The 24,629-nt window shown below is 38.7% G+C and overlaps 2 protein-coding genes across 5 annotated transcripts in view; both read left to right on the forward strand.

Annotated features, from left to right (window-relative positions):
* The window catches only part of LOC306868146 (adenylate cyclase type 9-like), a gene marked incomplete at both ends in the record, with an annotated part of 102,236 nt that extends 91,875 nt beyond the window's left edge, over positions 1-10,361 (forward strand). The window contains 6 exons of the mRNA XM_079414193.1: positions 2,265-2,367; positions 2,648-2,856; positions 5,283-5,442; positions 7,498-7,640; positions 8,924-8,947; positions 9,074-10,361. Of these exons, the coding sequence (XP_079270319.1) occupies positions 2,265-2,367; positions 2,648-2,856; positions 5,283-5,442; positions 7,498-7,640; positions 8,924-8,947; positions 9,074-10,361 (1,927 nt within the window). The remainder of the gene's footprint in view (positions 1-2,264; positions 2,368-2,647; positions 2,857-5,282; positions 5,443-7,497; positions 7,641-8,923; positions 8,948-9,073) is intronic.
* A 3,997-nt stretch (positions 10,362-14,358) lies between these two features.
* The window catches only part of LOC306864149 (CREB-binding protein-like), an 84,249-nt gene continuing 73,978 nt past the window's right edge, over positions 14,359-24,629 (forward strand). For 3 of the 4 annotated variants that reach the window (XM_079407893.1, XM_079407892.1, XM_079407894.1), the window contains exon 1: positions 14,362-15,190. In XM_079407893.1, coding sequence (XP_079264019.1) covers positions 15,103-15,190 — 88 coding nt within the window. In that variant the 5' untranslated portion in view covers positions 14,362-15,102. Of the gene's footprint in view, positions 15,191-24,629 lie in introns of all 4 variants that reach the window. The other variant, XM_079407891.1, reaches the window with a different exon arrangement.

Genomic DNA, 24,629 nt, shown 5'->3' on the forward strand with positions numbered 1-24,629 from the left:
ACACTTGAGGGCGCTCTTGCAGCGCGGACACTTGAGGGCGCTCTTGCAGCGCGGACACTTGAGGGCGCTCTTGCAGCGCGGACACTTGAGGGCGCTCTTGCAGCGCGGATTCAAAGGGGCGCTCTTGTAGCGCGGACATTAGAGGGCGCACGGGAGGCGCGGGGCTGGACGGGACCAGCGGGAACTCAGGTGGGCTGGACGGGACCAGCGGGAACTCAGGTGGGCTGGACGGGACCAGCGGGAACTCAGGTGGGCTGGACGGGACCAGCGGGAACTCAGGTGGGCTGGACGGGACCAGCGGGAACTCAGGTGGGCTGGACGGGACCAGCGGGAACTCAGGACGGCTGGACGGGACCAGCGGGAACTCAGGACGGCTGGACGGGACCAGCGGGAACTCAGGACGGCTGGACGGGACCAGCGGGAACTCAGGACGGCTGGACGGGACCAGCGGGAACTCAGGACGGCTGGACGGGACCAGCGGGAACTCTGGACGGCTGGACGGGACCAGCGGGAACTCAGGACGGCTGGACGGGACCAGCGGGAACTCAGGACGGCTGGACGGGACCAGCGGGAACTCAGGACGGCTGGACGGGACCAGCGGGAACTCAGGTGGGCACTTGCGAGGTGCCGGAATTGGTGGGCTCAGACGAGGAGCAGGCACAGGAAGGCACTGGCGAGTAGCTGGCACTGGAGGGCGCCTGCGAGGAGCAGGTACTGGATGGCACTGGCGAGGAGCAGGCACTGGATGGCACTGGCGAGGAGCAGGCACTGGATGGCACTGGCGAGGATCAGGCACTGGAGGGAATGTCATGCCCTCAAACTCAATTAAAATCCCTACCGGCACCTGTTTTTCCTTCCTCGGTGGTTCAGGGTGAACCGTTATAGGCGGCGGGATCCTCTCCAGCGCGGACGGCGCAACGTTCATCGCCCTTCGCGGCGGAATCCTCTTCGCCGCGGGCGGAACATTCATCGCCGTCTCAGGCGGAGCGAATTTCTCTTGGGCGGGGGGTAAGGGCGAGCGGCGAATGGCGACCCGTTCTCCCCAAAACGGGTGGCCTGGGTAAGCCGCGACAGGCCGCCCGACATCCCACGCTGCACGGGCAGGGGCGAGCCGCGAACGGCGGCGTGAACCCCCGCAAACGACGGGAACCAGCTCAAGCATTTCGAGCGGCTATCTCGTCTTCGGTTGTTGGTCCGATCTTCTGTAATGGAACCAGTCAGACACAGCAGGTGAGTAAACGATATAGGGTTTATTCAGGTGCGTGCAAGGTGTCAGGTGAAGGATCGTCTTGAAGACAGGTGAGGAACAGTTCATTAGTGACAATAGTGCTCCGTGCACAAAGGACTGATCCAATGCTTCTCCTTCTCACAGGTCTCCAAGGTTCCCGTGTCCAGGAGGCGAAGGAGAGCGTCCCGTGAATCTTCGTAGTATACTTCAGGAGCTGGGAGGATGACAAGGAGCAAAACAACAGGTAAGTAACTTCAGGTAGGATACTCAGCTAGTAGGGCTAGTTGAGAGCGTCGGTCCTTGAGGTGTCTCTACGTCATGTTACTTTACTTCAAGATCGGACGATCAAGTGAGCTGAGGGAAGTGCTTTTATGAGTGCAGGATGATGACGGTGACGATGATCAGGTGAGCATGATGATTAGTGAGGAACAGGTGAAAGTGATCAGTGAAGGTGAAGACGGGCCATTCTGTGACAGGTGTGGATTACTTGTGGATTATTATGATGTTATCAGCTATTTGGACTATTTGCGTATCATTGCTCTTTTGTTGATTTTGATTGCCTCCATTTTTCTCATTTGTAAGTTGCTTTGGATAAAAGCGTCTGCTAAATGACTAAATGTAAATGTAATGTAATTCTGACGGCACCCATTCACTGCAGAGGATCCATTTCTCCAAATCTGTTCTGATAAACAAACTCATCTACATCTTTGAGGGTGAGTACAGTTTCATTTTTGTGTGAACTCCTTTTCCAAGTTTCATTTCTTGGTGAAATAATATATTTTTTGTGTTTTGTTTTCTTTTGATTTAGAGTGTGATCTGGATGTGTTTTTGTGTGATTCACCCATAAAAGGCGCTGTAAAGTGTATATACACTGATATACAGTAGCTCTTCTCCATGTGCACTTAAAACCAGTATTTTTTTCAGATTGCCTCTTTTCAATGCAAATGCTCTGCATAGATATAAACAGTGGATGCATTGGATTCTTAGTGAATTTCCTTCACAATCTAATCTTGTTTTCTGTGCTTCTACGTTGCAGTCTGATGAAAGATTACTTCTTTAGACCTCCCATCAACATGTTGAGCCACACTTTCATAGACAAATCCCTGGAGTCAGCTTACAGGACCAGCTACCAGGATGAGGTATGATGTTCATTCCATTTATGTGTCACTTTTCATTTGTTATCACTCTGTCACAATGTTTATAACGGGTTTTAACTCAGTCAGGGTCTGTAACTGGTCCGTAAGAAAGAGAAAGCATCACAAGGACAAAGTTTGTTGCACTGTCTGTACTGCCCTCTGCTGGTCTGCCTTTTGAAATGCATAAATGCTTAATGGGATGTATTATACTGGCAGTATTTTTTCAAATCAAAGCTCTTGATTTGATTAATAATTCTGATGTTTTATTTCTGATTGTTGTCAGGTTAAAACACAGGCTCCTGTTCAGACGTTTGCCAGTCCAACGTTCAGCACTTTCTTAGACATGCTCCTGTGCTGTTGTGTTCTCCTGGCTCTCTCTGTGGCCTGCCTCCTGCGACCGCTGGTTACCCAACAGCCCCTGCCCACACCTGCCCTCATAGTGGCTGCAGTTGCAGCTGTGCTTGAATGTTTGGCCCTAGTGCTGGCAATACGGTGAGTGTAAAAATTACGATCATTTATTCACCCTCATGTCGTTCCAAACCTGTTCAATTGATTGGTTTTCGTGCAATATAAAAGAGAATATTTTTCTGAATGTCCTAATTGTTTTTTTTTTTCTGTACATTGATGGTGAATGGATTTGGCAAAACTACAAAAAAAAAAAAAAAAATACAAAAAGGTCATATAGATTGTTCGTATTTTAAATTACATTTTATTTTTTGTATTTTCTGTTTTCACTTTAATTTTAGTTAAAGTTTTATTAATTTTGCTTTGTTTTAATTTTTCAAGTAATTTTTATTATTATTATTATTATTAAATATGTTTATTTAATTTTAGTTGGTTTAGTAGCAAAGAGAGCTAAACTAAATGAAAATTAAAAATGTTGATTTGGCAGCTAGATTAAATCAAATAAGAAAGTTCTCTTAAGTATTTAGTTTTATTTCAATTATCAAAAAACAATATATAGTTTTATACACTATAATAACCCTGGCGTATAATCAAATGTTGCATCACGTAATTTTAGGTTTAAACAAAATTAATTTTTAATAGTTTTACAATGACATTAGGGTGAATTAATGATTTAATTTCTGGATGTATATGTAGATTGTTTATTTAGTAGTTTTTGTTATTGTCTATAGTTTATAAATTTTTATTTATTAGTTGTAGTTAATTTAGTTTTAGTTGTTTTCGTACTTAAAATATGAAATGTGGCCTTTAATAAAAAAAAAAAAAAAAAGGCCTAATTTTTTTTTTTTTTTTTTTTCATTTCAGTTAATGTTTACTTTATTTCAAGTAACCATATTTTTTGGTTTTAGTTTAGTTCACTCTAATACCCCTGATGTATGATCAAAATGGTGCAACATTTGATCTAAATTTCTCAATTTCATTCTAAACGTGTGAAAATTGTACACGTTTAGAATGAAATGGTGAATAAACTATTCTAGAAATTTAATTTTTGAATTAACTATGCCTCATTTAAACCTGCCTGTGTAGATGAGGCCAAAAGGTTTTTTTTTTTTTTTTTTTAAAAAGGGGTTTACTTGCTGTAAATATTCAACAGATCAAATTGCATTATCTTTTTAATATACAGAAATGTCTCTGATGCTTGTGATCTGTCAGGCCGAATTTAGAGTTTTCAATAAGAATTTCATGCCTCTTGAGATTAATTTTTTTTGCAGATATAGCTGCTGTAAAAGAATGGGGCTGAGCTCAAAAAAAAAAAAGTGAAAGAATGATACGTGTGCTAAATAATGTAGAGGAATTACACATTTAGCCTCCGTTTCAACCAGCAGGCGTCTGGATCTGTTCCAGGCTTATACAGATGTTTGTTTCATATTCAAAAGCTTTAGCATCCTTTGTAGCTAAAATTTTAATGTTTAATTTGCTTTCAGTGACTTTAAAAGGATCATTCACCCCAAAATGAAAAATCTGTAATTTACTCACCCTAATTTGTTCTAGATGATTTGTTGGTAAATAAACAGTCTCAGTTCCCATTGACTTTTTATTGCATTAAAGCATTTTCTTACATACAGGTTTGGAGTAACATGAGGGTGAGTAGATGACAGAATTTTCATTTTCAGGTGAACTATCCCTTTAAAGGCTGTAAAACATTGGCAGTAGTTTTTAAACAATATTTCTCTTTGCAATTTGGTTCAACAGATAATTGTTTACTTTCTGGAAATTGTGGGGAATTTGATTTTACTGTCTGAATAAAAATGTCATTATCAATATTTTCAGTGTTATATTGTCTGCATGATGGAATTGAATAGATACTTTTCCTACCGCGTTTTTGTTCATATAAGTGTTACTTTATTATTATTGAGATACTACTATAGATTTTATTAATATTTTGAGTTTTTATTTTTATATTTGTCATTAAATTAGAAGTTTTGGACATTTGTTTCTGTGTTTTTATTATATTTAGTAGTTTTTTGTAATGTCTATATATGTCCATGTAGTTTTCATTTTATTTCAGTGTTATTTTAGCACATCAGGTAAAACTAAATTAAAAAGAGAAATATTGGTTTGGCAACTAGCTTAAATTTATAAAATATTATAATATTAAATGTTTTTGTATTATTTTACTATAGTTAGTTTTATTTAATTTCAAATTATTTTATTATGGTTTAGTTTTAGTTAAATATAATAACCCTAGATTACATTAAATAAATATGGCATCTACTCTAATTAAGGTCCATACACACCAAGGAACCAACTGGCTTAAATTATGGAAGTTTGAACTCTTTTAACTCATATTCCAGTATGTTATTGAGATGTTTTGTTGTTCAGAACGGGCTATTACCTCAGTCTTAAAACGGGACCAAGGAAATAGCAGCATAATGCACAATACACAAAGCGCATATTTCTGTTGCTGTATAATCCTGAATCTGATGAAATGCATCTCATTGTATACTTTACAGACGAGCCTTTTACCTGGACAGTGTCCTGAACTGCACCAGGACCCTCCTCTGGGTCATTTCTGGCTGGGTTCCCCGTCACATGATCGGAGCGATGCTGGTGTCTTTACCTGCAGTGGCTGTTTTCTCTCATATCACCTGCAATATGCATGACTCCCTACAGGTAAACAACAGCAATGATATTGTGAAGGGGTTTTCATTTATGTCAAAAAGTTTTATTAAATATAAATTGCATTTGTTTAACAGTTCAGTCTTTCCCCTTTTAAAAAAAAAAGTACTGTAGCAGTACAGTGATGCTAATACCATGGTACTCTGATATCTACAAATAGCACTGCTCACATTCACTGGAACTTTTTAATTTTGTTCTAGAGTAACCCCTGTTTCAGATGGCAACATTTTCCTCCATTCATTTCCTCCATCTTTAGGATTAGAATAGAAAAAAATATTAATAAATGCTAAAATAGCATTTAAATAATAAAAATTGTAGTCACAAGTTTGTGAAACTGTGATTTATTCTTATAATCAAAATATAATTATTCTTAATCAAAATAAAATGTGACCCTGGACCACAAAACCAGTCATAAGGGTCAATTTTTCGAAACATCTGAAAGCTGAATAAATAGCTTTCCATTGATGCATGGTTTGTTAGGATCGGACAATATTTGGCCGAGATGCAACTACTTGAAAATCTGGAATCTGTGGGTGCAAAAAAAAAAAAAGAAAAGAGAAAATCATCTTTAAAGTTGTCCAAATGAAGTTCTTAGCAATGCATCAAATGAAGTTGATATATTTACAGTAGGAAATTTACAAAATGTCTTCATGGAACATAGTCTTTACTTTAATAGTCTAAAAATCGATCATTTTTACCCATTCAATGTATTTTTGGCTATTGCTACAAATATACCCCAGCGACTTAAGACTAGTTTTGTGGTCCAGGGTCACAAATGCATGCTTAATATACTGTTCAAAAGTCTGAGGTCAGTAATATTATTTATTTTTAAGAAATTAATGCCATTTTTCTGCAAGGATGCATTAAATTTATCACATATGACAGTAAAGACATTTATTCAAATAAACAAATCAATCCTGAAAAAAGTATCACTGTTTTCAAAAAGTATTAAAAAGCACAACTGTTTTCAACATTGTTAATAATAATAATAATAATAATGTTTCTTGAGCATCAAATCATCATATTAGAATGATTTCTGAAGGATCATGTCACACTGGAGACTGGAGTAATGATGCTGAAAACTCAGCTTTGATCACGGGAATAAATTACATTTTTTAAATTGTAAATATTTTTTAGAATATTAGGCTACAGTTTTTTTATTGTATTTTTGATCAAATAAATGCAGCCTTGCTGAGCATAACACACTTAGTTTGAATTTATTAATTTTTTTTTAATACCGATCATAAACTTTTCAACAGTAGTGTGTAATTGTTTTTAAATAATAAATATATATTTTTTATGTATACATACCAATTTGTTGATGCCTTTTAAAGCAAAATTAAATCCACCGAGTTTAGGATCACATATGTGTCACGGTTCAGTGTAGTAAGGACTCGCATGAAGCTCAAAGTCAAAGTGTTTTAATATAATCCACACAAGGCAATTCACAACAGAAAGGCAGCAAACACTTGTACACAGAGACGAGACTGGACCAAGAATCACTGAACTGAATACAGCTTATATGGGCAACGTAAATGAGGATAATGACTAGACACACCTGGGCATAATGACACAAATCAGACATGAGGAAAAAGTAGGTCACACAGAGCACATGGGGAATGAAACACAAAACGTCCATGGGTGTGACAATATGAGTTTAATAAACGAGTGTCCTCCTCTGCTGTCTGCTTGGAAAGATTCTTAGTCCTCATTGTGTAGATTTTCTTTAAAAGCACTGTAAAACAGCTGTAAATAGAAGGTATTTATTGTTAAAACACAAGAAACCATTTTATATGCAGTAAAAAAGTAAAGTAAATGTGCATGCTGGGCTAAACACCTTTAAGTGCGCACTAATGTATGGTACAGTACATATCTATTATGTAACATTTTATAGACATGTCTGGTGACCTCTAGACAACAAAGATGCAGTAATTGAAGCAATTTGATGCTGCTCTGAGTCAGGGAAGTACATATTTCTGTAAACTGCAATCCTGCACGTACTCTTCTGCGAGCATGAGCATGTTTAATTCATGTCATTCTTTTCCCCAGTTCACCATGTTCACCTGCTGTGCTGTCATAATTGCCATCATCCAGTACAGCAATTTCTGCCAGCTCAGTTTCTGGATGCGTTCAATCCTTGCGACGCTTGCAGGACTCACCTTTCTCAGTGTGCTCTGGAGCCCCCCTTGCAGGTTCAAACAATCACACAATGCACAATGTATAAACAGAACTTTTGCACACAGCAACAACAAAAGTGTTGTTTGTCATCTTTGAGTTAAATATTTAGAAAACCATTTACTTGAGAAACAGCACTGCAGAAAACTTAATTTCATAAGAAAATGTCTTAAATATGAGAATGTATTTTGACTTAATGCAGTTTTTTTCTTTTCCTTTATTTAAAAAAGCAAGTGAAACAAAAATGTGCTAGGACAAAAGATGAGATTTTTAGATATTTTAACTGGAAAACAAGTTGAAAAAGTATGGAAGCACATTTCCACCACTGAAAGCAAAAAGGTACGGTAATAGTGGCTTTTTATCTCACAATTCGGACTTTTTTTCCTCAGAATTGTAAAATAAAAACTCACAATTGCGAGAAGTAAAGTCAGAATTATGAGATATAAACATGCAAATGAGAGTTATAAAACAATTCTGAGGGGAACATTTTTTATTTTCTGATATTTTCTCAGAATTGTGAGTTTATATCTCACAATTCTGACTAAAGTGACTAGTCGCAATTGAAAGTAATAAAGTCAAAATATATATCTTGCAACTTTTGCTTTATTTCTCAGTTACGACATTATTTCTAAGAATTTTAAGTTTCACAATTCTGAGTAGTTTTTTTTGTAAATGCAGTTTATATCACACAATTGTGAGAAAAAAAGTCAGAATTGTGAGATGAAAAAGTCACAGTTTCCATAATAAAGACATTTAACATTAAAATAAATTTGAGTATTTATTTAAGAACATTGACTTGTTCAATTTGTTTGTGTATGTGTACTACCATTCAAAAGTTTGGGGTCAGTAAGATTTTTTTTTTTTTTTAAGTCTCTTCTGCTCACCAAAGCTGGATTTATTTGATAAAAATACAGTTAAACAGAAATGTTGTGAAATAATCACAATTTAAAATACCTGTTTTCAATTTAAATATATTTTAAAAGATCATTTATTCCTGTGATCAAAGCTGAATTTTTAGCATCGTTACTCCAGTCTTCAGTGTCACATGATCTCTCAGAAATCATTACAATATACAGATTTTTCAGGATTATTTGATTAAAAAAAAACAATGTTTATTTGAAATAGGCATAGGCAAATGTCTTTATTGTCACTTTCTATCAATTTAATGCATCCTTGCATTATATAAATATTTATTTATCCAAGTTTATGAATTGTGATGTTTTTATTGGATTTTCATAAATTAGTTATGCTATGCTAAAACTAATCCAAAGCTAACTTTTTGTTGTCATTTTTCTTATAGCACTTGGGAACGTTTATTTTTGAGGTAAGTTTAAGACTACAGATACTCCTTGTTGTTTCACATTTTAGTAGATTGATTTTATGCTAGCATACCACTGAAGCTAGAGTTTTAAGTTTTGTTTCAGCAATTGTCTTTCTCTGTATCCACCAGATCCAGTGACTTCAACAGCAGCTTTAATGACATCCAATCCCCTGCAGAAGATTTGACCCGACCACAGGAACTGCTCTGCCCGGAAGCTTTGGTTGCCTTCTTCTTATTGCTCCTCCTCGTTTGGTTCCTAAACCGCGAGTTCGAGGTGAGCTACCGTCTACACTACCACGGCAACGTGGAAGCAGACCAGCACCGCATCAAGATCCAAAACATGCGGGACCAGGCCGACTGGCTCCTGCGCAACATCATCCCCATCCACGTGGCCGAGCAGCTGAAGGTGACCCAGAGCTACTCGAAGAACCACGACAACGTGGGCGTAATTTTCGCCAGCATCGTCAACTTCAGCGAGTTCTACGAGGAGAGTTACGAAGGCGGGAAGGAGTGCTACCGTGTCCTAAACGAACTCATCGGGGACTTCGACGAACTCTTGCGCAAATCTGACTTTTCCAATATCGAGAAGATCAAGACGATCGGTGCCACCTACATGGCGGCGTCTGGGCTCAATACGCAACAGTGTAGCGATCAAGCCCATCCGCATGCCCACCTGCGAGCGCTCTTCGAATTTTCTTTGGAAATGATGCGCGTTGTGGACGACTTTAATAAAAACATGCTTGGCTTTAAGTTCAAGTTGCGAATCGGGTTCAACCATGGACCTCTTACCGCCGGAGTCATCGGTACCACCAAGCTACTCTATGACATCTGGGGCGACACGGTGAACATCGCAAGCCGGATGGACACGACTGGTGTGGAGTGTCGTGTTCAAGTTAGTGAGGAGAGCTACTGCGTGCTCAGTGGAATGGACTACGAGTTCGACTACCGCGGTACCGTCAACGTGAAGGGCAAGGGTCAAATGAAGACCTACCTTTACCCGAAGAGCCCAGACAGCGGACCTGTACCTCAATACCAGCTCTCGGTCTCTCCGGAAATCCGAGTGCAGGTGGATGGCAGCATCGGACGCTCGCCCACCGATGAGATCGCCAATATGGTCCCAGCAGCCAGTAGAGTAGGTGCGTCGTTCTCTGTGAGCTCAGGACTTACCGGACAGGGATTCGCACGTAGAGACTTTCCTGAGAAGACTGGAAGCAATGGTATGTCGAAGACTCAACGATCTGTGTCTGCGGTTAGCCTGACTTGCATACCGGAAACCAGCCTGAGTGCAAGTCCAGCGGTTTTCGGTAAACCACCGGACCCGACTCTGACCTCTCCTCCTGTCCGGGCGGGAATTGCAGAGGTTTTTGCAAAAATGGAGGGAGAAATTGCATACATGGGCGAAATGACAAAACTTTGACTTGAAACAAGCAACATTGTTATCGCTTTAAACACAGGCTCTCCATTGAGTTTGTCGGGATAGGTGTGTTTAGGGATGTATGCTAGCGTAGATTTGCATCCGCATATGTGTAAAGTTTAAGCACACAACCATGAAGTGTTTATAGCGCTAGCCAAACCTGGAGATACTTTCACATCTGGATGGTGGTGCTGGACCGTAAAAACTCAGAGGAGCCACATGAACCATTTCTACATGGGATACGAAATGCAGAGGAGATGCATTTGGACGACACAGACCTGAAGTCCCATCCTTAAATAGATAGCAGTTATTTCCGCTAATTTAATTTCGAATATTATTTCTTTCTAGCTTCTACTATTGTCTGCCTTTCGTGAATGGTTTTCTTTTAATGAAGTGCCTTTAGGATGATAACAATATGTATGAGGCATTTTTCAAAAAGTTTTCTGAGTCAAATCTTTCGCTGAAGATCTAAAAGATTTAGCATGTCAATTTGATGTTAGAAAGCGCTTTAATTTTTGTGAAAGTATTTGATATATTTTGGAATATTTGTAGATAATTTGAGTTCTCTCAGTTGGACCTTCATCAGTTAGTATTCAAAACAATTTACAAAGCAAAACTCTGTATTCCGATGATTGCTGTTTTAAAAAGACCCAAGACAAAACCATTGCGTTTGGTGCATGGCCAAAAGTGTCTGTGAAGAAGTATTAGCGAAATGTAGAGCAAGCTGTGGGCTAAAATCACCTACAATCAACAATATCAAACATTTCTACAGTGCTTTATCTTGATGCATGTATTCCTAAGTGTCTGATTATGGCCTTTCTGTCTCTTTTTTCGTGATTTTTCCTATTGCTCTTCATTCTGCAGCTAAATGCTTGGTTGGCTGACCAATGTCTGAATTTCTGATGAAAGTTCTAAGACAATGTGCAAGTTTGCCTTAACGCTAATCAGATCATAGTCTTAAAGGACAAAAATGCATTCATGCATAAGCTACTGTGACTTTCAGACTTTACACAAAATATTACATAAAATATAAAAATGGGCAGTCAGTTTTAAGATATAGGCAGTTTGTTTACAAGTCAACATAAAATCAACACTGACCCCATTTACTCTCCTAAAAACATTCCTAGTCTTATTCTGGATGATTCATTAGTGCACGTTGTTGTAAAAGCAAAAATGTCTGTAATCTTTCAGTCAAAATTTAAACTTGCGCTACCTCTGAAATGACTTTTCGGCTGGTGTCACCTAGGCTGTGCAGGCCTGGAAAATAATGGTAATCAATAGCTAAATAACATTGTTTTAGGTTACCGTTGTAGGTAGTGCAGCAATTTAATATTAAACTGATTATGGCAATAATAGCAAATAGGCCTAATGATAGATTTGAAAACAACGCTTTAAAATTGGACGTACTCTGGTCAAAAATCCTCACAAATTGGGAAAAAAGATGGTATCATCTACTTCCACCGTCTAATCCTGGGGTGCTCAATGCAGTCTGCATTCATTTTGTGGCCCGCATCATGCAGAAGATTAATGTATTTAATCAAGCAAGTCTTAGATAAGTGATAAACTGCATTTCTAAATCAATAAACTGCAAATATTGTCATAAATAAAGTCTTATGATGCAAACTGTAACTTCGCATTTTATGTGGTTTAAATCCAGCCTGCATGGCCTCTGAACTTGAGTACCCCTGGTTTTATCAATCCCTGATGGATCAAATTAAATCCTATCCTACTTTTTTTCTCATGGAATATAATGTTTCACTTAAAATTACGTCATAAGAGAGATGAGCGTGCCATTTCATGATGGCTTTGATTTCAATTATTGTGCGCTGACATCTTGAGTGTTAAAATTCAATTCAATTAGTTCAAATGGGAAAAAATCTAACTTTAACTGTACTCAAATCTAAAGAGACAAGAAATTATGTTGCCAGTTAAGTCACCATAGTGGCATAACAGTTTCAAGAACTGGCAATAATCTAGGTAACATATGTACCAGGCCAGTCAAATGTACAGACTCATGTGAATATTAGAATAGATTAGACCATAGCCTTGACTCTGCCTGCTTGTCTTTTGATGTGCAATAGTAAAGGGGAAAATATTGTATGGGGTATTAACAAAAGGAAGTAGATTTTAATCTTTTTAACATTGAGCTTTGTGAGTAACTTAATCTGCACTGATACTACATACATTTTATGCCTGTCTAATGATTTAAAAATCGGATGTTTTACATTTTGATAGCGGTTTAGTATCTTTGCTTTTTCCCTTACGTTTTGGCTTTATGATGGGTGACCTGTATTAGTTTAAAAGGGTTGTGTGCGCAAAGATTTGCTGTTGATTTGTCATACTTCACATTCAGTGGTGATATTTATGGGAATATGAGAAAATGTGAAATGTATAACTTTTCTTGACATTGCTGTGAATTTGCAAACTGCCAAGAACCTATACTTCTAAAAGGGAATTGTTATAAAAGGTGATTGATTTGTCAGTATTTCTCATTGTATATATTAGTGCCTTTTACTCATTTAGAATGCATTTATTAACATCATCCTGTTTATCTGTTCATTGTTATACACTAAATGCTTGTGTATGATAAATGTCTTCAGATTCAACGTGATCTTTAGCGCTGTGCCTTTTCTTAACGATTATCTTGACGTGCCCATTTTCACTGTATATTCCATTTGAATGTGAACTGCTCTTCATTTAAAAATGTACAGGATGAATATTGTCATTTTACTCCAAGGTGCCATGCTAATATGTCATTTTTGTTCTGTGCTGATTTCTGTTCATTTGATGTGTTTTTGGTGACACCAAGCATAGCAATCCATGTATTTATGATATATTTTATAGGGGCACGACTTTTGCTAAACAATAAAAGTGCCCTTGCTGTCTGGATGGGGAACGAGCACACAACCCTTATGGGCTCCTCTGTTTCAGAGTAGTAGAGCAATATAAAACTTGATCCAACTAAATAAGCATTACGCTTCAGCCTCCGAACTGCTGCTTGAACTTAGCTGGACGAAGCACATTTGGGTTTTTCATCAGTTATTTTTATGGAAATGTGCTCCTTATGAACTTTCCATTCCATTACTTCTGTTTGAGACTTTATTGTGAGGAAAACACATTTAGGGCAAATGAAAGTGCTGAACTAATGTATGATAACAGAAGAGCCACAGTTGGTACAATTGATGATTCCAAGCAATTTGACGTAGGAAATTTGTGTATGTAAAATTTGACTCACAAATGTGTGTTTTAATAGAAATATCTCAAACAGAGACTTCTTGCCAAAGAGCGTAAATTTATTCAAGAATGTATGATTTCGAGTTTCTCTCGCTTTCTTCATTTATAAACTCAATCTGTATTCATTTGTATAAAGTTTTTTTTCTCTCCTATGTTTGTACATATGCATTGCTCTGTGTGTTGACATATAATTAATTTTTGCATTATTTATATCAATGCATGTGCTATACTGTTACATCAAAGCTAATGGATGAAAAGGTAAAGCCAATAATACAGTGTTGAAGTCGGCTTCTGTCTGTTGATTTGTAATGAATCTGAAAATTTCAATGCCTGTTCACAGTAGCAATATCCTGCACACACACTACCACACGAGTGAGTTTAATTTTGTGATGAACTATTCCTTTTATTCTTATTAAGCACATCTTTTGTATACACACAGCTGTATTTACAAAAGTTACATGGTTCATGTAGTTTTACTGCAGTACTACACTGAAAAATCCTAGCACAGATCTCTTTCAAACAATGTTTTTATTTAATTTTAATAAAGAGATGTACTAACTGTGGTATTTGTTAGCATGGTACACTTTTGTAAGGGGACGACGCTCAAAACTGACTCGATCGAATATTACATCTACACCATTTACTTGTAAACCACGCCCCCTAGCGGCTGTTTTGGTTACGACCGCGTGACGTACGCGTTTGCGTAAGGGGCGGGCCGCGCAGCCCCTCCCCCTCCACAGTCTGGCTGGAAAAGAAAAAAAAACTTTTTGTATCGAAGGAATCGACAGCCGCCATCTTGTCGCGGATGAGCGTCAGGATTTCGGGAGAGCATTATATTATTTTTAACGCACCCGGCTCCATCGGAACCGGCCCAAATAGCTTCCCTGCGACGGAAAAGACAAGCTTCGGGCCGAATCGCGACCTTTGTGGCGAATATTAGCGTAATGGAGCCGTTTTTGTGGTCGGCTGGAAAACCCCCGTATATCTGATTTCCCCCTTCAGCGCGAGCGGCGCTCCTGTGCCACTCGCCTATATTAAAATACAATTATTTGCTCTCATTTTTCATTTATATTTCCGGACTTTCCAGATTATTCGCTTTGGGCTGGACATGGAGCTTGAAGGTCTTTGTTTTTATTCGCAGAAAATAGCCTTTTTGAACAGACCCACGCGAGCCACTTGAAGGAACCGGGATTGATGATTTTTCTCCCCTCGTCGTTTGTTTTTCGGTTTTAACGATGATATAATGTATTTCCGTGGGGTTTGGGGTGATCATTAAGGTTAATTATGCGGGTTTTGGGTGTTGGATTATCATGGGGTGAATGGCGGTGGCGGAGCGGGGCGCTGTTGAGTCGCGTTTGAGCCCCATCTGTTAATTATTGGCCCCTGATCGCTGAATAATAATAGAAAAACCCGAGGGTTGCTTTGATTTATTTCGCTTTGTCCCCCCTCCCGGGCTCTTGGAAGACGCATTTATTGCTTTGACGTGTTTTTTGTGAAGCGAGAGAGCACGATGGCTGATAATCTACTGGATATGGGTCCCTCCAGCGCAAAGCGGCCCAAACTCAACTCACCTGCGCTGTCCTCCTCCGACACTCCAGGTAAGATGCTGCTGATCACACCTGTCAAATCTGAAAGCCTCTCAGAGCTCATCCGCCACATCTGAAATCGAGATCAGATCCAGACGAAGCTCGCGTAGCCCAGGTCTTCTGTTTTAAATATAACACGCTCGCTCAGATGTCCGATCAGAAACCCTTTAGACCAGGTAAAACGGTCACGTGTTTGAGAAATCTCTCAGGCATGGTTCAGGTAGCGATCTCACCTGTCCTGTCAGAAACCCATCAGTTCAGGAAAGACGCTCGGTTGTCTATCTCAAACCCCTACAGGCCAGGTGCAGGTCTTGACAGTAGCTACTGACCAATCGTGCTTCATTTTTATGACCGATATCTGTTATTTTTGTGTTTCGTTTCTGAGCACTGATATGCAGAACGAAAATGTTTACACAATAATTCTCTACTTTTGAACACGTTTATGTGTGTGTATATATATATATATATATATATATATATATTTCTGAAAAAAGTTTTTTTGTTTACATATTTTACAATTGAGAATTGTTTGTTGTTTTTGCTAATGTTGCTTTTGTATAAATGTCAAATGGTGCCACATATTAATAGATGACTATGACTTTTTTTTTTTTATCTGTCAAATGGTCGCATTTAATCGGCAAACCTGCTATTAAAGAACCGATAACCAATGGACAGTTGTTAAGTGTGAATATCGGTAAAATATGTCAGTCAAAATGACTTCTGGTCACTCCCTATCTCTCACCTGTCCTGTCAGGTCAAACCAGGTTCAGGTGAGACACTTAACCTGTCCCATAAGAATCTTCTCAAAACTGGGTTCAGGTATGACTTTGCCCCAAAACCTGGTCAATGTGATGATCTTTCAGTCCATCAGAAACTGATTGTTTTTGTCAGCGTAACTCTGCTTCATGAAGGCAGTTCCAGCAAAAGCTCTTATTTCCAGTATGTGAGGTTTAGTCTGCAAGCAGGGATGCATGAATGTGTGTATACAACAAATCTGTGCACTTTAACATGTGCAACAAATGTTTGCATTGTGTAGATTAATTTTTGCTATCACAAAATGGCTTTATAAGACATAACCAATTCAATGTAAAGATGGTGCAGAATGTTTTTTTTTTTTTTTTACTGATAGTGACTTTTGAAGCCATTTAGCTGCTGAATGTGATTGTATTTCTATGGAATCTAATGGCACAGACTCTCATATGCTCTTTTGAGTGAGATCTTGTTACAAGTTATTCATATAGATGCGGCTACCAAGCGTCTCCGGATGCGGATTTCTGTGAGGGCTGCTAATAATCAGTGCAATGACAATTGACATCAGTCTCGAGGAAAGCAGAAGTTTTCTTTTCATCCCCATTTCGCTTGCAAGTCTTCATGCACCATCTGTTGAGGTTTCACTCAGCTGAATATTACTTATGAAGAGAATGTAGTGCAGTGATTCACAACCTTTTGCACTTGAAGGCCCTCTATTGTTCAACAGAATATTCAAAGCCTCCAAGAAATATGAATTCAGTTTAGGTTACATCTTGATTAAGCATTTTAATTTAGGGTTAGATTTTTAGTATGTAAATATTTACACATAATATTTTAATGTCAATTTATTAATTGAAATATTAAATACATTACATATTAAGTCATCCTGCAGATGTGAAATTATTTTTTAATTGTTGTATTAGACAAATATTAGATGGCATGCTTCAACGTTTGGATGTGTAGGATTGTAATTATGAATGGATGGTTTCTCTAGTCATTGTTTATAGAAGCAGCCACCCACTTGATAGCATCATAGCAGTGAGCTTTGCACAGACAAGCATTACTCATTCTCCAGATGATTTCTTATTCAAATGTGAAATTGTTTAAAATCTAATGATAGGCACTAGAAAAATGGACACACATTTAGTAATTTTAGTAGTCTTGTTTTAGTAAGCCGAATGTAGCTTGCCTTCTGGTTAGGATTTCAGGGGACATCCTATTGGGTTTCTTGTGAAGCAGCATGTTTTGTGTTGCAGAAAGTAGCATTTTGTTTAAGAGCATAACTTAAGACTCGCATCAGGAAATTCCACAGCTCAGAGTGGAGAGATCCGTTATTTCCTGTCTCCCTAATTCCTCACATGTTTTTGGATTAACATGCAACTTTAAGTACACTATGAAGTTTATTTGATACAAAACTAGCCATTTTCTAAATCTGACGTAAGTGGTGTTTGCTGCGCAAAAGCCGCAATCGTGATGCGAGAGTGGAGTCGTGGATAGTTGCTAATAGGGCTGGGTGTTGAGACAAATTTCACAATTAGTTCTGATCTCGATTCTATACGGATTCATTTGGCAATCAGGTGCAGTACATGTAAAAATAAAAATCTCTCAACTAATGCTGTAAAAGGTACAATAAATCCTGTCAGTTTGTACATTGCTATTTGTAAGTGATTTGTAAACAACATTTTAAATAGCACAAAAGGCAGTTTTTATCCTAAAATGTAAATTTAATTCAAACATACATTAAAAGTATAGTTCAAAGTAAATCATGGGGTAATTTTCATTTTTGGGTGAACTATCCCTTTAAATATTGAAGAACAGGTTAAGTAAAATATAAATATGTAATACAGTGTAATGCAGTAATTTTTTTTTATTCTTATTTCCTATTTCCATTATTCTTATTATTTGCTAAGAATTGTGGTTTATTTTTTTACTGCCATTATTGACATACCCCACTGGACAGCACAAAAGATGGACTCAGAAAGAGCAGGTATGTTGCTGGCCGCTGTTTTAATTTATTTACGTCTAATGAAAAATAATTTTGTATGGTTGTATTCCACGCTTTTTTGGCGCCATAGAAATGTGATGGCAATTTGTTTGCCTACATTGCCGTCGCGTTCTACTCGCCGTTTCTGGATGAGGCTAAGAGACTGGTGGCAACACATTGTTTTTCCCAGAAATGCGATGATTTCTTCTCCGCCATCAATTCTAGTCTGCGTATTATTACAGGTGCGTTTCACGTCATTAGGGGCTTTTGCACCGTGTAGTTCTAGAACTAGCCAGCAGGGTAGTTCCTAGAGAACCAATTTCTCCCTCGGGCCATTTTCCTGGTTGCGTTTGCACGGGCAGCAGGAACTCTGAAGCGGCTGACAGCGATGTCTTTTTGCGTGGCATTGACAAACGTCAACAACCGGTGAATGGAGGATGCAGTGATCAGAGCTGTTTTAGTGGTGTGTCGTGGGTTTCGTGATAACGGAGATGGAATGTAAACGCACAATTTACACGATTGCAAGAGGAAAAAGTTGGGCTAAAACTAAATTTCGGTGACAACTTGCAGTGTTACATATCATCAAAGCTGAGAAAAGAACACAACACTGCAGACAACAGGTAAATGCCATTATCGCTGTTTTCCATGTTCGTTGAGTAAATATTTTTACATGGCTTTTTAAAAATGCCGGGTAGCCAGTGTTTTGCGTGCGTTTGGCCAATCAGCGTACACTTTCGTCACTCATAGTTCCTAGAACTGTTTTAGACCCTACTCGGAGCTAATTTAGTTCCTCCAAACGAAGTTCCTAGAACTAAAACCGTTCCTGCGGTGCGAACACGCTAAAAAGTGGGTAGTTCCACAATTAATTTGGATGCTATGAAAAGGTTCCCATGGTGCGAAAGGCCCTATTGATGTCTGTCACAAGCACATGCGCACTTTGGTCAGAGCGGCAATACTGTGATTAAAGGGATAGTTCACCCCAAAATGAAAATTTGCTGTTCATTTACTCACACTCAGGTCATCCAAGGTGTGGGTGACTTTTTTCTCCAGTAGAACTGTAAAGAAGATTTTTAGGTGAAACCGTTGTCCTTTGTGATTCATAAAGTGCAAGTCAGCAGCTGCCGGTTTTTGAGATAAAAAAACAAAACATAAAAACAAGACCAAATCAATACCCGTGGCTCCTGGCAATACATTGAGATCTAATGAAGCGAAACGATCGGTCTGTACAAGAAAATGAACACTACTTACAACAGTATTACCGTTAATCCACAGCCTGGGTAACCGGCTGTCAGCGCGTTTACGACTGTCTATAGAGCACGACCTCTCTGTCGCATGACAATGGATACACGGGCGCGATACTGGAGCTGATGACGCTGTTTGTTTACAGTTAGAGTGAGAGAACGTTCCCAGGTCCAGAAACGGAACAAGGACATCGGTTAAATGGTTCATGTGACATCATGGTTCAACCGTAATTTTACAAAGCTGCGAGAATACTTTGTGTCCAAAGAAAACTAAAATAATGACTTTATTCAACAATTCTTCCTTTATTTCTTACTTCTTTATTCCCTCTTTTTCTCACTTTCCTTCGCTTATAAATAGCTTGTAAAAACTGTGCGCTCTTTCGAATTAGCAGCAATTCGGTGTCAATTGCATGAATGCAATTCAAGCAACAAGAAAAAACGGTCAAACTCACTTAGCCTAAATATAAATCATAGAACTTTTATTAACAAAAGGAATAATACACCATGCTATAGGCTATGCCTAATATAAAATAACAAATATGGCTGGGTATCGCCCAAAGATTTTCGATACTAGTAGGTGTTTTTGACTGTGCAGACCGATCGGTGTATTACAGTACCGCAAGAGCTACAGAGAGCAGACTGCTCCGTATGCTTTCGAATCACTCTCGTGGATATCAAACACCACTTGATCTGTGCCTAGTTTGGAACAACTTGAGAGTAATTAATGATAGAACTCACTTTTGGGTGAACAAACCTTTTAATGTTTTGTTTACACATCAACTGAAAACAGCATCGATTCTTGGTCACTACTCTGTCTGCAGCTGTAGTGTAGCTGTGAGCCGCATTGACTGTAATGTGGACCGCTGGTGTGAGAACGGCAACACATGCACGTGTCCTCTAGTATGCATGCTAGAGCCCTGCACGGGCCATAAATCTGGGCCCTAGCCCAGCCCCTGTCCGACAGCTTGTCAGAATTACCGACCCGAGCCTGTCGTTTTTGTCCCCTTATTATAGTTCTTATGCTTTTTCATCTATTAAATTAGTTCAGTTTTGTAAATAATGGCAAAGCAAATATATTTTGTTTCGTTATTTTATTATGTTAATTTAGAAAACCGTTTGGAGCATTTTTTTGTTCATTAAATTTTTTTTTTTTTTTTTTTAAGTGACGACAAACGATCAAGCGCAATAGCGCATGCGGCCAGCTGTCAGTTCATACAACGTTTGATCAATTTACCTCAAACCAACACTTGACTTGACTACAATAAAATTCATAAAAATAAAACACTTAAAGCATATCACAATGTTAGTTTAAACGTTTATTATCACCATCTCAGAACAAAGGCATTTTTGAAAAAACAAGATGAGCAGGCTGCTGCTCGCAACGGCATGAAGAATATGGCCAGTTTGTGAAGTGGCTGGATGTGGACTTTCTTTGTTATCCACTCAAGGTGTCGTTGGCGGATAATTGCTTGGGAAGAAGTGTCCGACACATTTGGCTGGCAATGGCGTTTCAGTTTGTGTAGCCAGGGCACGATGAGATTCAGTGTTGGGTATTTATCCCCCTCCAACTCCTTCTGTGCGTCGTAGAATGGGTGCAGAAATTGCACCAGGAAGGCCAGCACATCTGGCGACACATCGTATAGTCGCTGGCTCTCACCGCGGCTCTTAAGTATCTCCTGTAACTTAGAGTAGACTGACTCAATTGACTCCAGGGTGATGAATGCAGTGCTGTACCTGGTTTCTGCCATCTGTTTGACAGTTTTTGACAACTGGCTGGTCAGACCAGATTGCTTTAGATATCGGACTAAAGTCTTGGCAGCCTGAAGGGTCCCTGTTACTTCTGGGACTGATTCTGCAAGCTCATCTGGGTGCAAGGCATGTCGGAGGACAATGCTGTATATGTGGTCTTGACAGTCCAGTCGCCGGTATGGGCGAAGAGCGGCAATAATATTAGCCCCTGATCGGTCACCCAGACAACATTATTCATTACTGATGCGTGAAAACCAAGGATTGAGACTAATTGCTGCTGCAACTCTTTTCGGATGTTGTCTCCTGTTTTTGCCTCGTTTGGGAAGCTTGTTGTGGTGAGTACCCTGCTCTTCATGCCATATTGTGTTGTGACACAGTGAGATGTGATTGACAAGTAGCTTATTTTACGGTGATCATCTGTCCACATGTCAGTTGTCATGCCAACATTTATTAAAGACATGACCCCCATGATCTCTTCAACTATGTCCCCTCTCTTAGCAGTCGCCAATTCTTTGCACTTTCGGGAGATTGTGGTGGGGTCAGGGAGCAAACTTGTAGCTGACAGACGACCGTGAGTTGCGCCCACATTTATTGCGCTAACTGAATGAAACCGCTCCCTGCTACGGTTTCAAATAGCTGTATGTCCAAACTCCAAACAGCAGAAATTCACACATTTAGCTGTGATTTGTGATTTCACTGAAGAGGGAGTTGCCTTGCTGAGGAAATCACTCGTTTGTTTGCTGCTGCTGCCTGGTCCACTGCATCCGCCGCGCTCAATGTCGTTGTAAATGAGATGATCCAGTTTTCTTACTATTGTAGCTTAGCACAGCCTTGCAAGTTGTGCATTGTGCATAACCAGTTGGCTTATTTAAAGTTGTCACTATTTGAAAAGCTGCCCAGTAATTTGTCTTTCCTCTAGTGTTTTTCACAGTTTTAAGTTCGCCATTGGCGATTCTTCTCTTTATGTTCTCCATTGCACCTGAATCGTCTGGAAATATGCGCGCGTGACGTGTGCGCGTGCGTGAGTAGACTGTTTCTGTGTAATAGGTTATGAAATATATTTGTTTGGTTTACCATCATCAACTTGTCTTAGTTTCTTTTAATTTATGGATAAAAATATAGAATATAGAATTTCTAGAATATAGAAAGAGGAGAAGCCTAAAACAAGCCCGATGCCTGGCCCGCGTCTGCGCTATGATGTGAATTTTGGCCCGAAGCCTGGCCCTATGGGCGTAAATAAGTCGGGGCCCGTCGGGCTCAGGCTGAAATGCAGGGCTCTAATGCATGCTAATTTGTGGGTTTAAGTCTCTGTGGTCTTTTTTTGTTTTGCACTTTTTTTTTTTTTTCTTTTTTTTTTTTTTTTTTTGCCGTTTGCTGTTGTTGGAGACTCTTCCAGTGGGTGTGTTGTTTGCCAGCTGGGTGTTCCTCCTCTTGTTATTGTGAGCGTGTGGCAGCCGTGGGTGCGCTTTTATTCCAGCCGTGTTTGCATTAGTGTACATACAAACACAGCCAAGCGTGTAAACGTTGCCCTCCACCAGCTTCAGGCAGACGGCTCGCTGCGTGGTTTAATGTCTCGGCTGAAGCATGACTGATTTGGGGAAGGATGCTTTGGGGAGAACATCGCAACGCAGACGAGATCTGATGCCGTTTGAGCAACTGCCTGAATTCAATCACATAGTGCTTTTGCGGAAACACAAAGATGAGGACCTGATATTTGGGTTGACATGATATTTATTAGTTAATAAATGATATAAAATTTAGTTTGCTTACCCCAAAAATGAAAACCGTCATTTACTTGCCCTCATGTTGTTATAAATGACTTTTCCTTGAATTTTATGAAATCTCCTTGAAGATTGTCCTGGCAACTCTGTAATTCCATCTATTGAAAGCATCATAAAAGTGGTCCATGTGATTCCTGCACTATTCGATATTTAAAGGGTTAGGTTATCCAAAAAAAATTGTCATCAAATACTCCCCCTATATTGTTACAAACTAGGGGTGTTCGATATGACGATTTTTGATCATGGACGATAAAAATGTCTCCACGATCTGCTTTTGAAGAAATATCGTAGTATCGTGCTACAGCGCACATTCTATCAGTTCAGTTCTGGCGCCGTCGTCTCTATGTATTGTGTAGCGCCACATACATTCACATCAGTGTTAACGCGGCGGTAGAGTTACACTCACGGGACACTGCACTTAATTCGCAATCACAAAAGTACATTATTTGCGTGTTTTAAAGCCTTGCCGGTTAAGCTTTTCATTCACTAAAACGCCCGTCTAACAGCGCCTGATTACTCAACTAAGTTATCTTTTGAACTAATACTGTCAAAACACACAAGGTTTACATATAGACTCAGTTGGTTATGTCTAAAATGAAAGTAAACAGCCGAGACTGCGTGTCTGTATATTACATGCGTACAGATCTTAAAGGGACAGTACTAAACATGCAGCCGACTGTCATTAAAGGGATAGTTCACCCTAAAATTTAATTTCTGTCATTATTTACTCACTCACATGTTGTCCCAAACCTCTATTAATTTCTTTCGAGTGCTGAACACAAAAGAGGTTATTTTGAAGAACGTGGGTAACCAAACAGTTGCTGTTTGGTTTTTCACGTTCTTCAAAATTGCATTTATGTTCAGCAGAAGAAAGCAACTCGTTCAGGTTTAAAACTAATTTTGAGTGAGTAAATGATGGTATAAATATAAAACACTATGACAGAATCGACAGACAGATAACAATTTTTATTTTTTAATGTTAAAACAACAAAACGCAAAAAAACAAAACGCTACTCTTGACAAAAAAAAATAATACAGTTGCTTTAATAGGAATCAATCTAGAGTTTTATTGTTATATTTATTCATTAAATTTCTTGAATGCTCCTGCTAAATATGCCTAATTGTACCTGAAAATAAAGCACTGTTTATTTTATTTGTATATTATGTGTATTTGTAAAGTGTGTCTTTGTTATTTTTTAATAACAAAAAAAAATAATGACACAGATTTTTATCTTCGCCCTGTTTGGCCTAAATATCCACCATTCTTTTTTTATATTTTGTTACCTTGAAAGGCTTTGTCTTTATAATAGGGAAATTAGTTTGGCTGTACACTGTGCAGACAAAATAGTAAAACCAACATTATAAAGAATCGTGATTGAAATCGTGATATTTAAAAAAAAAAACAAAAAAAAAACGTGATATGATATTTTTGCCATGTCGCCCATCCCTATTACAAACCTATAAAACTTTCATTCATCCAAGCAAAGCATCAAATTTTTGGTTGTATCATGAACTTTCCTGAGGGACTGAAATCTGAGTATTCATATATAATACCTTTATTTGTGCTTCGAATGTGAGTGAAAGTCTTATGGGTGTGGAAAAACATCAGATGAGTATTTGATGACAATTTTAATTTGACTGAACTCTCGCTTTATGGACTTAATTCACTCAAGGCTACATAGTGATAAAGTCACCAGTAGATTCTGCATTTTCATTATAAAAAAGTAGCATTATAAAAGTTTTATAAGCAGGTTTTTAAGAAGCACCTTCAAACCGCATTCACATGCACCCGTTATCTCATTCAGTACCAGTAAACTATTGTTTATGACTAGTGTGATCAATCCAGATTTTTTTTCCAGGTGCTTTATAGGGCATGCATTTTCAATCATATTTTTCTTATCGTTCAGAATGCATTTTGTGTTTTGATTGCGTTGTCAGTAAACATG

Source organism: Barbus barbus (genome assembly GCF_936440315.1).
Source record: "Barbus barbus genome assembly, chromosome: 4".
Taxonomy (NCBI): Eukaryota; Metazoa; Chordata; class Actinopteri; order Cypriniformes; family Cyprinidae; genus Barbus; species Barbus barbus.